Raw genomic sequence first — 15,105 nt, 5'->3', positions numbered from 1 at the left:
TAATAGTTTGCATCCCAAACTCCCAGTCCAACCCTCCCCTGTCCCCCCGCCCTTGGCAACCACAAGTCTGTTCTCTATGTCTGTGAGTCTGTTTCTGTTTTGTAGATCAGTTCATCTATGTTCTATTTTAGATTCCACATATAAGTGATATCATGTGATGTTTGTCTTCCTGTTTCTGACTTACTTCGCTTAGTATGATAATGTCTTGGTCTATCCATGTTGCTGCAAATGGCATTATTCCATTCTTTTTTACGGCTGAGTAGTATTCCATTGTATATATGTGCCACATCTTTATCCATTCATCTGTTGATGGACATTTAGGTTGTTTCCATGTCTTGGCTATTGTGAATAGTGTTGCTATGAACATAGGGGTGCATGTATCTTTTTGAATTAAGAGTTTTGTCTGCATATATGCCCAGGAGTGGGATTGCTGGACCATATGGCAACTCTAGTTTTCTGAGGAACCTCCCTGCTGTGAGAGACCCATCCTTCTAACTGTGTCTCTCCTCCCTCCCTTTCACCTTAGTCTGGAGCCTCTGGCCCGCCTTGCACTGGTGGGAACTTCAAAGTCCCAGGGGTGGTGCTCTGGTACGAGGAGCTTGGAGGGTTTGTTCATCTGGTCTAAGGGGATGCGATGCTTTCATTTCCTGTGAGCATGCTGGAAGCTGCTTTGTTTGGGGACACCTTGAGATGCTGCCCACCTTTCCTGCAGGGCAGGTGTGATTGGTGTCTCAGAGGGCTACACTCATGAGCCACTCGTGCAGGCAGGTACAGGGCTCCTTCTCAGAGGTACAGACTGTGGTCTGTGTTTACTCAGAGTCTGGCATTTCCGACCTGCTTTGAGTGCAGTGTAAGTGCAGAACCTGCTTTACCTGGGAAAGCAAAAAGCAAAAGTTGGATTTCCACACAGTCACGGCTAAGACATATGGTCACTGGGCAGCCTCACATTTCGGGGTGTGCAGTCCTTTCCTAGGAGGATGGAGGAAGCTTTTATCAGACCAGGGAAAGGAGCAGAGAGTATCCTTGTTTGCATGGAGAGACAGTTGGGTGATGCCAGGGTATCCCACAGTCTGCCAGGACCACATGGCTCAAGTTCCTCATTAAATGGGGAGAATGAAGGAAGACGTACAATGAAGGAAGGGACAGAACTTGGGATCCTTCGGGAATTGCTCTGGCCGCGGGGACCTTGGAATTCTCTGACTTTCCCTCTACCAATGTTCTTGTTATTTAAAAAATACTCCTGGCCATCTGAACACCAGGGTGGTCCTTCAGGGAAGGAAAGGAGGAACGGATGATGATGTCTTTCTTTCCCCTGCCCCCTGTCTCTTGTGAGCAGGGAGAAGATGCCTTTTCACCACGTGACGGCCGGCCTGTTGTACAAGGGGAATTACCTCAACCGATCTCTGTCTGCTGGCAGCGACAGCGAGCAGCTGGCTAACATCTCTGTGGAGGAGCTTGACGGTAAGGAGCCCGCCTTGCGTGGGAGGTGAGCCACCGAGGGAGGCATCTGGGGCCATTGTGCGTCTAAGACGCTGGCCGTCAGCTGTGGCCAAGTCTAACCGTGATGCAGCAGGAGAGAGTTCAGAGATCACTTCTGCCTAAATAACTTCTTTGTGTGGGATGGACCTGGTGGCCTGAAAAATCTATGGTGAATATTTCGGTTCCTTTGGGTACCACAAGGAACCCTCTGAGTGGGGAGACAGGCTTCTACTCGTGACACGTATTTTCCAGTTGATGGAATCTTGGTCGCCAGTAGTGTTGCCCTGTTTCCATCTTCTCATTCACCGTGGGGCCCAGCTGCGGGGAGGTCATAGACTTGTTCATGGCCGTCTCTTGACTTGTGGCCATGGTGCTTGGAATCCTGCCCAGATCAGAATCATCTGGAAGCTGTGTCTAGGTGGGAATGGCCGGCAATTATTTTGATTGCCTCTGTGCCTCTGTAACAGTGTAGCCTTGGCTTTGGGATGCGAACGAACCTGGGGACACGGTGACTGAATTTATCCAGGGACAGTGCCCCTTTGTATCCTGGGGAGATCAACTCCTTGATTAAAAAAAAAAATTAAAACAAGGAAGAAGGTTTTTTGTTTTTGTCTTTTAGAATAGAGAATTAGGTTGATTCAGCCAGATGTTTGCCTAGGCATCTGCTGAGGCCACGCCAGATTGGTTTCCCTTCTTGTTTTGAAATGCTGTGTTCCTGGTGACACTGTTTTACAACAAGAAGTTTAAGTTTACTTTCTAAAATAGGGAAGTTAAAATTACCCCATATGGCCCATATCTTTGCTTTGAGTATAATGGTCTGAACCAGTGTGATTTCTTTGTGCACATTTCTTACAAGGGGTATGGTAGGCGGGGAGATTCCTCTCTGGGCCAGGGAAGACAGGCTCGCTTCATGAAGGGCACGAGACGGGGCAGGCGAAGGACAGGGCCGTCGGATAGCTTTCTTGCTCTCACCCGCGTTGTTTGCTTGCTGCTCGACAGGCATACCATGTTTTATTACGCTTCGCTCTATTGCAGTTCGCAGGTACTGCATTTTTTACGGATTGAAGGTTTGGGGGGCAACACTGCATTGTCAGATGCCGGTTAGCATTTTTTAGCAATAAAATATTTTAAAATGAAGGTATGTACATTGTTTGTTTGGACCTAATGCCATCACACATTTAACAGACTACAGCATAGTGCAAACATAACTTTTATACGCGCTGGGAAACTATAAGATTCGGTGATTCGCTTTACTGTGCTCTTTACTTTATTGCAGTGGTCTGGAACCGAGTGCGCGGTATCTCTGAAGCCTACCTGTAGAGGCTTGTTTACGTCCATGATGGAGCAGTGGAGCTCAGTGGCTGGTGGGCTGGGTCTGGAGGAGAGGCCGGAGGATATTAGAGGAAGGGGAGTGATGTGGGCAGAGCCAGACTCCCTAGGCCCAGCATCTGCTCACTGTGGTCTGGACAGACTGGGGACCAGAGAGGAGAGCAATATCCTCAGATCTCCTGGCCTTCAACTGGCCAGAGGATATTTGGACAAGGGCACGGAAGCAGAAAATAGAGCCCTGACCTCTAGAGCCCATCCTGGTGGCCACAAACAAGGCCGAGGCTGAGCTGGGTGTGTTGGCAAAGTGAGGTGAGGCCCAAGCTTTCCTGTGTCCTGGGAAGGAGTCCTACCTAGTGGAGAGCAGGGCAGTGGTGCATTGATTTGGGAGGGGGGCTGGTTGCTGGACCTCCAGTTTTAGTCATCACTTAGCAGGGGCGACTGGGAGCCTCCTGTGTGGAGCCCTGTGGAGCAGAAGCCATGAGACTTGGGCAGAAAGTCTGTGTGTTTCGGGCAACTCTTTTTTTTTCTTTTTAAATTGATGTATCGTTGATTTACAATGTTGTGCTAGTTTCAGGTGTGTAGCAAAGTGTTTCAGTTATACATATACATATGTATATATATTCCTTTTCAGATTCTTTTCCTTTATTAGTTATTACAAAATATTGAGTATAGTTCCTTGTGCTATACAGTAGGTCGTTTATCTATTTTATATATAGTAGTGTGTATAAGTTAACCGCAAACTCCTAATTTATCCCCACCCCCTTTCCCCTTTGGTAACCATAAGTTTATCTTCTCTCTGTGGGTCTATTTCTGTTTTATATATAAGTTGATTTGTATCATTGTTTTTGATTCCACATATAAGCAATATCATGTGATATTTCTTTTTCTCTGTCTGGCTTACTTCACTTAGTATGATAAGCCCTAGGTCCATACATGTTGCTGCAAATGGCATTATTTCATTCTTTTTTGCGGCTCAGTAATATCCCATTGTATAAATATACTACATCTTCTTTATCCATTCATCTGTCGATGCTCATTTACATGGTTTCCATGTCTTGGCTGTTGTAAATAGTGCTGCAGTGAACAGGGGGGTGCATGTATGCTTTTGAATTATGGTTTTCTCCGGATATATGTTGGGCAACTCTTGCAGAGGCTGCGATGCCTAACCCAGTGAAGTTTGGAAATCGTCTATGGCTTTCACATACCCTGGCTTTCCATTTTTCTTCCTCCTCCTTCCCAGCTTTGCCATGAATAATCAAGAGATGATTTTTCCAAGACTTCTCAGAGTGATGGCTTTTTTCTCTGTGAAATCTGGGCCACTGTCAGGGCGTATGGCTTTTCAAGAGATCCACTGCCTGGATTTCGGCCCTTCTCCACTCGGGCGCTGGCTGAACTCTGTTCTTGGGCGGGCAGCAGAGCTCACCACCCTGTTGTTTCTGTCAGGCCCAGGCAGCTGAATGGGGCTGAAAGGCGCCTTCTCAGCAGGTGAGACTAGCGGGCGGTAATTCTCACAGCCCTGGAGGTCCTGGTGGGTGGCCTTGGACCTGGAAGCCCTGGTCATGGGGGGCAGGGGTCCCTGGTTGAGTGAAGCTGGACTTTATGGCCTGAGGTCGGCTGGGGAAGATGCTGTATTTGTCCTTCAGGAGGGTAATCCAGGCTCTCAGCCTGAAGAAAGGCCATTTATTTTCTAATGGAAGATTCCTTCTACTTACTTATTTATCTCTGCCAAGGTGAACCCTGAGTTATGACTGCTTACCCTTCGTTACGAGCATCTCGGGGCTCCAGGCAGGGCTGTGAGATGTGTTTTGAGTGCAGAACAGGCGGGCAGGGTCTGAAAACCAACTGGCTGGAATCAGTTCAGAGGACTGCAGCTTGGTTCTCGGGGAAGCCGGTTTCCGAGACTGTGTCTGTTTGCCGTCCTCTTGGAGCTGCCTTGTGTCAGCCAAGCCCTAATATCCTACTGTTCGGGGCCGCTCATTTATCCTCACGGGACATGTGGTACTGCACGGGGAGTAGATGTGTTGGACGCGGGTGGATATTGAAGCATCCTTTGTGGTCCAGCACCTGGGGTGCAGATGTTATCTGGGTGCCACCCCTGCCCCGGGTGGCTGCAGCCTTTTGCTCATGGATCACCAAGGGCAGGTTCCCTCACCTGGTCAGTGTTTGTCGCTGGGGATGGAACGCCCCTTTCCTTCAGTGTAAGGATCAAGGGCGCCCAGTCCATGAGAGGTTACCCTCTGAGAACGAGGCCACTCAACATGCAGGCCACCTCCAGTTGCCCTTCGCTCCGGGAAGTTTCTGTTTCTTCTCTTTAAACAAAGCTTATGAGGAATTAAGGCAAAGCTGCATCCAGTTGGCCAGACTGGAATTGGAATTCACCCAACAGGCAAACTCAGCAATGATGCATTGGTTGAGATCCTTCCTTCCTCTCCTTCCTTCCTCTTCATTCATATTTTCATTCCTATTCATTCTTTCATTACAGGAGTGTTTACCCAAATGCTTTCTGGGTGGAGGAGGAATTCAAAGAAGTATAATCTTCGTTGCCTGGCTCAAGGATTTTACAATCCACCCCAGGAGTTTATGTACATGCAAAATATATTAGCAGTATCTTGTACTTTTAGAGTGTGTCATGTGGAATTTTATTAGAGGCATGAATTATAATTTCTTAAAAAGAGTTTTTTCATTGCTACTTATTGAATAATCTTGTGAGGCTGTCTTAATCTTAAACTGAGCTTGCCTCTATCTGAAGTTGACTCATTTTCATTAATGTATGGTGTTCCATTGTATATAAATATACCTCAATTTCCGTATCCTTTCTATTCAGGATGGATGTTCGGGTTGTTTCCAGTTTGGGGCTATTAGGATGTAATCAACCTCCCCTTCCGTTGCAGCTGTGATGTTGGGGGCTGCTGTCCTCATGGCTCCCTGTGGCCACCGTGAAGTGTCTGCGTGTGGGTATTTCACGTTATTTTTGCCAGTAACAGTGTCAGCCTCTCAGATTAATTTCTTGGGTCTTCCTTTTAGCCTAGGTTAGTTTGCTGTCACATCTTGGATGGTTGTTATTTCTGTTTTTTTCTTCAGGAATGCCTGCCATTCTAATGCTAGATCTTCATTCGATGTTTTCCACAAAATGCGTCTCTTCTCACATCATTTTCCTCAGTTTTGCACTTCTACGTTCATTCTTGAGTCTGTCTACCACCTCGTTGGTTTAGTTGTTTGCAGTCACTTAAAAAAATTTGTTTTTGATTCCCTTTAGAGTGTATTTTCATTATGGATGAAAGTTTCAGTTCCTCTGTAGTTTGATTTTATTTCAGTAGCTCCCCCTTAACTTTTTGGTCAAAGTATAATACAGAAAAGTATTATTGCACAGTTCAATTCTTATCAAACATGAACATACATGCAGCAACCACCCAGGTTAAGGAATAAGGTGTTACCAGCACCCTGAAGTACCCCTGAGGTCCTTCCTAATACCTCTTCCTCAAAGACAGCCACTGCCCTGAATTACCTGTCATCATTTAATTGTGTTTGTGTTTTCCCTTCATCTCAAGGGGGTTATATTATATTTATTGTTTTTCATCCAACCTCTTTTCTTCAACATTATACTTGTATATATACAAGTATATATTATACTTGTATAATAAACATTATATATTATATATATAATAATATATACAAGTATATATTATGTATATACATTACATATATATAATTATATATACATTACATATATATGTAATATACATTACATATGTATATATGTATATATATGTATATATGTATATATATGTATATATATGTAATGTAATATACATTACATATATATAATTATATATATTATATATATAATATATATACAAGTATATATATTATATACAAGTATATATTATACTTGTATAATAAACATTATATATTATACTTGTATAATAAACATTATACTCAACCACGTTTTTGAGGGTAGTTGAAGTTCATTCATTTTCATTAATGTATAGTGTTTCGTCACATATAAATAGATCTCAGTTTATTTATCCATTATATTCTCAGTGGGTATTCGAGTTGTTTCCAGTTTGTAGCTATGAGGATACAGCCCTTGGTGTTGCTGTTGTGCTCTGCTCATGGCAACCTCTTCCTCTTTTACTGGAGCCATATTTTTATATTCTCTCCCAACTCTTTGTCTTACTGAGAACAATTTGTACACAGTTTGTGAAAATCTCTTCTGTTTCTTGTCATCAATTCTGTATAGAGATTTTTTAATAATAAATATCTGTTCCTCCAAGTCTCCCAGTGATGCTCCCTTTGTTCTCCATTAGAAGGTGTTTTTAGATGGTCCCCTTTGCTTTCTTCTGTTCTGCTTTGTGACTCAGCAATGAGAGTTCTTTGTAGGTCCACCATCTGTCGGCAAACAAGGTTTATAAAGAGTCTTTAGCCTTCTTCCTTCTATCTTCACTTTATTCCAGACCTGGGATAACTTCCCCCTATTCAGCCCCAGCTGGAGAGTCCAGTTTCTAGAAGACGTTCATCTAGTCCACGGCTACTGGGCGGAGGGGGGATCTTGATGGCCCCTCCTCTTGGGTTTGCTCCTTATGTCACAGGATTCAATTAACTCCTTTCTTCTTCTTTTCTTTTGGTCTCCTTCCTGTTCCCGTGCTAGTATCCAACATTCTGGTGCATATCCTGGCTCTCATCTCTCCTCCGCAAATAATCCAGGGTGGGACACACCCTCCCATGGCTCTTATTACTCTCAGAGAGTCATGTTCCCCGAAGGAGCTTAGAAAGGAGGTGCTGCTGAGGTGGGTTTGGGTTGAGGAATAGATCACCGTGGAGAACAGTTGCTATGAAATAGGGACCGACCGCTTGACTCGCTGGTCAGCATAGCCTCTGGGTCCCTGGCGGGGCAAACGATGGTGATGAGCCAATGTCTTCCTTCTGTACGTGTTTCTCTGGTTCCCAGGGTGGGTGCAAATTGTGTTTCTCCAGTTTCATTGGTGTGGCAACTAGCAAAAATTCTCCTCAGGCTGTGACATGTGTACATATCTCAAAATTACTATTTCTGGGGATGTGCCTACATTATCCTACAGACATTTCTGGAGGGTATCTTAATTTGAGTTTAGGAGTGGATGTATCAATCCGCCAACTTTCAAACACAAAAGCACCACTTCAATAGTTGACTACCTCCATCTGGACTGTTCCAGAGCCACTGCATCTGCAGAACCAGTTTCCTCAACGGCCCCGTTTGCCTGGTCCAGAGGACTCTCAGGTGTTTATTTTGGACTTTCTGCCGCATCTGGCAGCATTGCTTACACCCTTGGTTTTGGTTTGTCACTGCCTTGGCATCCATGTCACTAGCTGGCTTTCCTCCTTCCTCTTTTCTACCACTTTGACATTCCCCTCATCTTCTGCCCACTGCTGATGCACTGTTTTTCCCCGGGGTTGGTTTTTGCTGTCATCCCCAAGGGCAACTGCATACCGATCGCCTCGAGATAGATATCTTTGATCCCTGCCTCCCTCCTGAATTCTAGACCTGCTACTTATAGTCGTGTGTAGATGTCCCACGAATCCCTTAAACTCCAGTGATCCAAAGCTGGACAGATTTTCTTTTTCTCTCTCAAACTGCTCCTCCCCTGGAATTTTTCTCAGGAAATTATGTCACATTACACCCAGTCAGCCATGGTGGTAATTTGGGGGTCATCCTTGATTCCTCTTTTTCTTTTACTCCACACGTATTATTGGCAAAGCCCTGCAGACCAACTTCCTTCTCCTCCAACCACATGGCTGTTTTCTTGGGCCAGGTTCTCCCACCAGCTAGACAACTGCAGTCACCAAGAGGTGATCTCCTTGTGCCTCATCCAGGATATCAGCCTTGTATCATTTCAGTTCCATTTCACTGGAAGGATGCTTCTCAAATACACACTTGATTAGGTTATCATTTTTCCCTTCTTGTCCTACAAACATGTGCACACACACACACACACACACACACACATAAAACAACAGTGTATTTAAAATTTCTTTAATCCTTTTTAAAAATTTTAAAATCTATAGAGGTTCTGGAAAGTACAGTGAATACCTGTATACCCTTTGTCTAATTGCTGACATTACAGCATTTGCTTTCTCTCTCTTTCCCTTTTTCTCAACACACACGCACAATTTTTTCAGTTCTAGAATTTTAATTTGGTTCTTTTTTATAGTTTCCATCTCTCTGCTGAAATACTCTGTTTACTCATTTAAATGATATTTTTCTTTAATTCTTTGGACATATTTTCCTAAATCTATAGTAGCTCTTTAAAGTCTTTAGGTATTAAACCCATCATCTAGGCTGTAGATCATCTGCGGGTTGATTTCTTTGTCTTTTTTAGATTATAGTCAAGTTTTCTTGTTTCTTTGCACACCTGTTAATATTTGACTGTACACTGAACATTTTGAATGCTATGTTGTATCGACTCTGTGTTCTTTTGGCTTTCTTTGAAGAGGGCTGATTTTCTGTTCTAACAGGCACCACCTTAAACTTCTTTTGGTTCAATTTTGTTTTATTTTATGTTAGGGTAGATCTTTGGAAATCCCAAGGTGACTCCCAAGCCCCTCTAGCTTGGGAGGGACTCAGCCTCCAAACTCTGTCTCTCTTGTGGATCTTGTCAGGGCTTGGTTTCAGGTGGGTCTTATGTAGGCCTTCAGAGTGTGTCCCTTACTCTTAAGATGTGTCTTTCTAGTGTCTGGATGCCTGGGGTATTAATGAGGTTTTTCAGACATCCCCTAGGGATACTTAAACTCTAGCATCTGTCTTCCATTCTCAACCTCATAGCAGCTGCTTCCTGGTAAGTCTGGTTTAATCTCAATTTGCACTTGGGTTGCCCAACCTTCAGCCAAGTATTCATAAGGAACCCCCACACAGGTTTCCGAAGCCCCCTCTCTGCATAGTTTTCTTCCCTCTGCTGCCTGACCCCCACAGGTTCTAGCCCCTTCCACTACCCCAGTGTAAGAACTGTGCTTGGGAAATTGTCCCTGGGCAGAGGGCCAGGGTGAACGTTGAACGTGGGGCTCACCATGTGAATTTCCTCTTGCCCTGCTATTGCAGCCTTGTGCTGCCGGTTGTTCATGGCCTGCAAACAGTTGCTTTACGTATTTTGTTCAGGTACACGGTGGGAGGGTTATTCTCAAACCAGTTACTTTGTCACAGCAAAAGCTTATTATTAGTAATTTTTTTTTTACCTGAACCAGTTAAAAGTAATTTTCAACCATCATAGCACCTTACCCTTTAACACTTCACTTCTGCCTATAGTTCTGAAATGGCTCTCCGTAGCCTGTAGCTGTGTTAGCTATAGTGCATCTCTGTGTCAGAGCATATGAAGCCCTGTGTGGCCTGGACCTTTCATTTTGTCTGCTTCAACTCCCTACTTGCCTTCTAGATCATTTCCTGCTGCCTCACAATCTCTCCTGCTTCCCTGCCTTTGTTTCAGTTGCTTCTTTCAGGAATGTTCTATCTACCTGGGAAAGACCTATCCATATTGTAAGTTTCAGCATTGTCAGTTGTTGTCATCCTCCTCTTCATCATCACAGCTGTTTATTGAATGCTTACTATGTTCCAGGAACTGTTCAAAGTGCATGAGATGAATTAACCCTCTCAATAATGCTCTGATGCAGGTGCTATTATTAACCCCATTTTTGCAAATGTGGAAAAGGGAGACATTAAATAACCTTGTCCAAGGTCGCCTAACTAGCATGTGTTGGAACGGGGATGCAGCCTACCACCTGGCTTCAGAGCTCGTGCTTTTTAAGTTCTATGTTCTGAATCCTCCCACCTGCTAAGTAAGACCCTTTGTGCCTTCCCTGCACCCTCGTGTCACTATCATATATATCACTGCCACCGCTGTGACACCTGGGTGAGAACTTGGCTGATTAATCAAACTTTCAGTGGGTGGAGAGATATTTTTAAAGCTCTGTGTGAGCCCAGTGTGTTTCTCACGGAGAGCAGAGGTGCACAGCAGCCCAGAAAAGGCTGGTGATGGGCTTGAGTTCATGCTGGAAGGGGACTGCCTCCTGTGCTCTGAGCTCTGAAGAGCCCCTCTCCACCCCCACTTGTCTGGTACATCATATATTTTCTTGTCAAGAAGCCTCCCCCCACCCTTTCTTCTTTCTCCTCTACTTGTGCTGGTTGATTTAGAAATCTCAGAGGCACACCCTACTAGCCTTTTTTGAGATGCTTCCCTCTACGGGCTTTTCAAACGGGGTTTTAAGAAGGCAGAAACGTTACTGTCACAAGAAGAGAAGCTCTCAACTCTTATCTGAGAAGGCTGATCCCTCAAAGTTCTCTCCTCCAGAGGAGGCGATAAAACCTACACAATGAGCCACATCATCTAACAGGAGTGGGAGTGCCAGATAGACAGCTCTGCTCCAGAGCTGGGAATTAGCCTTACAACCCTGGTCTTTTATCTACCTGGGTACTTTCCTGCTAGAGGCTTGACCTGCCTTTGAGCCTTGAGAGGGCAAGTCTTTTGTGGTGGGTTGTGAAGCCTTGTTAGCAGAGCCAAGGAGGGATTTCTCTGATGGCAGCTGCTTCTAAGGGCCCACTCCTTAAACGGACATTTGTCTGAGTCGTCTTGATCTGAGCATGTGTTTTGATAGCTGTGGCCAAGAAGGAAACCCGAGTACCACCCCTGCCACTTTCATTTTCCTCATTGGTAATTTGTATGCTGCCTGCTTCCCAAAGTGATGGAGACATCATATGATAAAAGAAGAAACACAAACTGCAAAGGCTGTCAGAATAGAAATAGGAAATAAAAATCCATATACCCAGAGGAAGAAAAAAATATGACAGTCCCTAACACTAATACATTTACTGTGAATGAGCATTAAATTTAGCTCCAGGCTTCCAGTGGGTTGGGGCAAAAAAGGTAACATACCTTATTCCAATGACAACCTTCAAGGATCCTATTGGAAGAATAGTCTTCTCATTTGTATTTGAAACAGCAGCCCTTTGGCTCATAATAAAAATACCCACCGTACAAACATTTTGTATTGTTATTCCAAAGATGTTGGTGGCTTTCAGCTTTTTCTCAACCTCTAATTTCTGAAGGTTTTTAAAAACCTTTTTCCCCTAGTAATGGTGCCTTTTGATGGTGGTGATTCTCAGTGAAGGACTAGGTGCTAATCTTAGACTCCAGATATAGAAAGAGGAGGGCAGATGGTAGTTTAAAAAGCCTTCCCACCGGATGATGCCAAGTACCCCCTGTAGGACATGTTTCTCTGGTTTCCTCTCCTAAGAACCCTACTTGAGATAGTAGGAAGAAGTGATATCTTGGTATAAAAGTTTCCTACATGTAGCTCCTTCCCTTCACGTAGGTCCTATATGAAGGACCTACATCATAAAGCATGACCTTTGACTTGGGATATCTGTGGAACAGGAGTTACCAGCAATTCACCCCTGTCATAAAATAACCTTGATATTCTTCCTGTGGAACCTTCAGCTTTCAACAGAAATGCATCCTAATAGATCTGCTAAGGTAATTAAGCTCCACAGTGCTTCCCCAAATAACTGAATAAGTTAACCTGTTGAGTCGAATTGTTCTGCATTATCCATCTGGATACTGGAGAGAGTTTGCCAAAACTCATCATTTTGATGTTGGCTTCGTTGATACTGAGCTGTTTTCTCCTGGTGGTAATTGGCCAGCAGGAGGTTCAGCTGTTTCCTGGGACTACTGAGGGATGTGATATTAGCAATATGTTCTAGCAGGGATGGCTCACTTGTCTTTCCTCTTCACAGTGGCATCCGGAGCATCTCATCCAAACACTGCTCCAAACCATTTAAAAGCTCCAAACCATTAAAAAACCATTTTACACAGCCATTTAAAATATGGGTTTTCTCTATCAAGGTGGTCATTTCTACTTTCTCTAATTCTCAAGCCAAAATAACACTGAATTCACATTGAGACCTATATTGCTGTGTGACAAATTACTCCCAAACTTACTGGTTTAGAACAAAAAACATTTTTATCTCGCAGTTTCTGTGGATCAAGAATCCGGGAGTGGCAAAGATGGCTGGTCTGGCCCAGTGTCTTTCAAAAGGTTGCAGTCAAGACGCTTACTGGGATTGCAATCATCGGAAGGCTTGACTGTGGCTGGGGAATCTATCCAAACTCACTCCCAGGGCTGTTGGCTGGAGGCCTCAGTTCCTTCCATGAGGGCCTTCCCTTAGGACTGCTTGAGCAACTTCATGACATGGGGTTTGGCTTTTCCTAGGATGAATGATCATTTTATGATCTTGTCTCAGATGTCACATATTGTCACTTCTGCCACATACATTCGCTAAAAGTGAGTCACTACATGGAGCTTATACTTAAGGTAAGTGGAATTAGGCTTCATTTCTGAAGGGATGAATATCAAAGCATTAGCAGATGTATTTTAAAGCCACCAAAGAACATACAAATTAGCTGGGAGATGGCTTCTAGCTGTTGAATTGAAAGCTAGTGAAATGTTACAGAAAGTTCTAAAGTCATACTTAGCAATTTCTTTATGCAGTAAAGAAGAGAGGACCAAAGGTCATTGCTATAAAAATAGGAATTAAAGCCTACCTGACAGAGTAGGGTCTCTGGAGTTCCACAGATCTGGGACTATTCCAGTTACACTACTTAGCAGTTGCAACAGGGCTGGTTAGCTCTTCTCCAATATTGTTTCTTCCTTAGTAGAAGAAATTTTAGCTGGACAAGTGGGTGCTAGAATGAAGACTACATTTCCCAGTCTCCTTAAGAGCTAAGTGTGGCCATGTTAGTAAGTTCTGGCCAATGAGATGTGAGCCAAAGTGACATTGGGCAACTTTGGTGCACTTTGCCTCTTCTTTATCCTTTCCTCCTTCTTATTACTGGAGTGGGAATGTCTTCATCTGATGCCATGAAGACAAAGGTGGCAGAGTGGTGAGCTGGAAGGATCCTGGGTGTCTGAGGATAGTGGAACAGAGAGAAATTGACTTCTGTTTTGTTTTTTGGGGCACTCACAGCTGAACCCAAACCCACCGGATCAGCCGCCGTATGACCACAGACAAGTCATCCAACCTTTAAACCTATTTTCCCATTTTTAAATTAGTGTCTTACATATAATGCTACTTTTAAGAGTCTTCTGCTTACTATTTTTGAGGAGGACGTATTGTTGTAGAAGATTAGAAGTGATGGATCTATTATTTCAAAGCAAGGGAAGTTTGTCCTTTTTCTAATACATATATGACTATATTTCAAATTCACCCATTGAAATGTGAAAGGAAGAGGTTCAGCAGGGGCAGAAGAGGGTGGAGCCGGCAGGGAAGGCTGGATGGCAGAGACCCAAAATGCCTCCAGGAGGACATTAACTTTTGCTGGGTTTGTTTCATTATGAGGGCAGCACCCAGTTACACTATGTCCATCCCTGTGAGCAAACATAGTGAACGTTCAGACACATAGTGACTGCTCAGAAATACTTGTTGAATAAATGAATGCCAGGTCCTCTGATAAGAGAAGTTTGTCTCAAAGTGAGCTATTCATTCTATAATGAGAGTGGAATTGGGATGATGTATCTGGCAGTGAAACGTGGTTGATGATGCATGGCATTTAGAGTCAGATGCTCCATGAGTTTTGGTTTTCTCGCACGTACAATGTGGATAACAGTATATACTTCAAAGGGATAGTATGAGGTAATATATGCAGAGTGAGTTACTATTGTATATGGTATGTAGTAAGTGCCCAATAAATAGTAACAGTAGTAGTAATAGTAATTGTTGCTATTATTGTTGTTATGATGACGACGATGATGAAGATCACCACAATAATGACAAGACACATCCAGACAGAGGATTATTACTTCCACCTTGGGGCAAATTGGCTCCTTAGAGGAAAAAGGAAAACACTAGTCAGTATCCTATGCAGCTGTCCTGTCAGGACAGGCTCACTTCAGGAGGTGAATGCCCCTAATTGGAAAGACCTTTCAATGTGGAAGAATCTGGGCACCCCACCATGATTCTCTGTGTCTAAGCCCATAAGGACATCTTTCCCGACCTTAACTTCAACACCTCACCTTGCAAAGACCTTGTCCTCACTGGAGTGAAAGTAAGAGTCTAAGTTGTCAAAGGGGAGGAAGAGGACCCAATGACACTGACTTCCAAACCTTGGGTTGTCCTGAGAGATAGAACCAGATGTGGGAAACTTCTGCGGATGGTTGAAAATTCAGGCTTTCCGGCTCCTCACTGTGACGCTTCCAAGGATCAGGAATGAACATGCCCATAAATTTCCTTTTTAAAAATATCTCACACGACTTATTCCATGGGTTGGAGCAGAGGTGGTG

The 15,105-nt window shown here is 43.9% G+C and overlaps 1 protein-coding gene across 2 annotated transcripts in view; it reads left to right on the top strand.

Moving 5' to 3' along the window:
- Positions 1-15,105, top strand: part of CALN1 (calneuron 1) — a 433,822-nt gene that overhangs the window by 99,340 nt on the left and 319,377 nt on the right. The window contains exon 2 of one of the 2 annotated variants that reach the window (XM_027126215.1): positions 1,341-1,461. In XM_027126215.1, the coding sequence (XP_026982016.1) occupies positions 1,341-1,461 (121 nt within the window). Of the gene's footprint in view, positions 1-1,336; positions 1,462-15,105 lie in introns of both variants that reach the window. The other variant, XM_027126214.1, reaches the window with a different exon arrangement.

Source organism: Aethalodelphis obliquidens, unplaced genomic scaffold, assembly GCF_003676395.1.
Source record: "Aethalodelphis obliquidens isolate GAN/ISIS:26980383/991018 unplaced genomic scaffold, ASM367639v1 scaffold30, whole genome shotgun sequence".
NCBI lineage: Eukaryota > Metazoa > Chordata > Mammalia > Artiodactyla > Delphinidae > Aethalodelphis > Aethalodelphis obliquidens.
The sequence above is the reverse complement of the archived record's forward strand: the minus strand, read 5'-3'. Positions and strand labels throughout refer to the sequence as shown.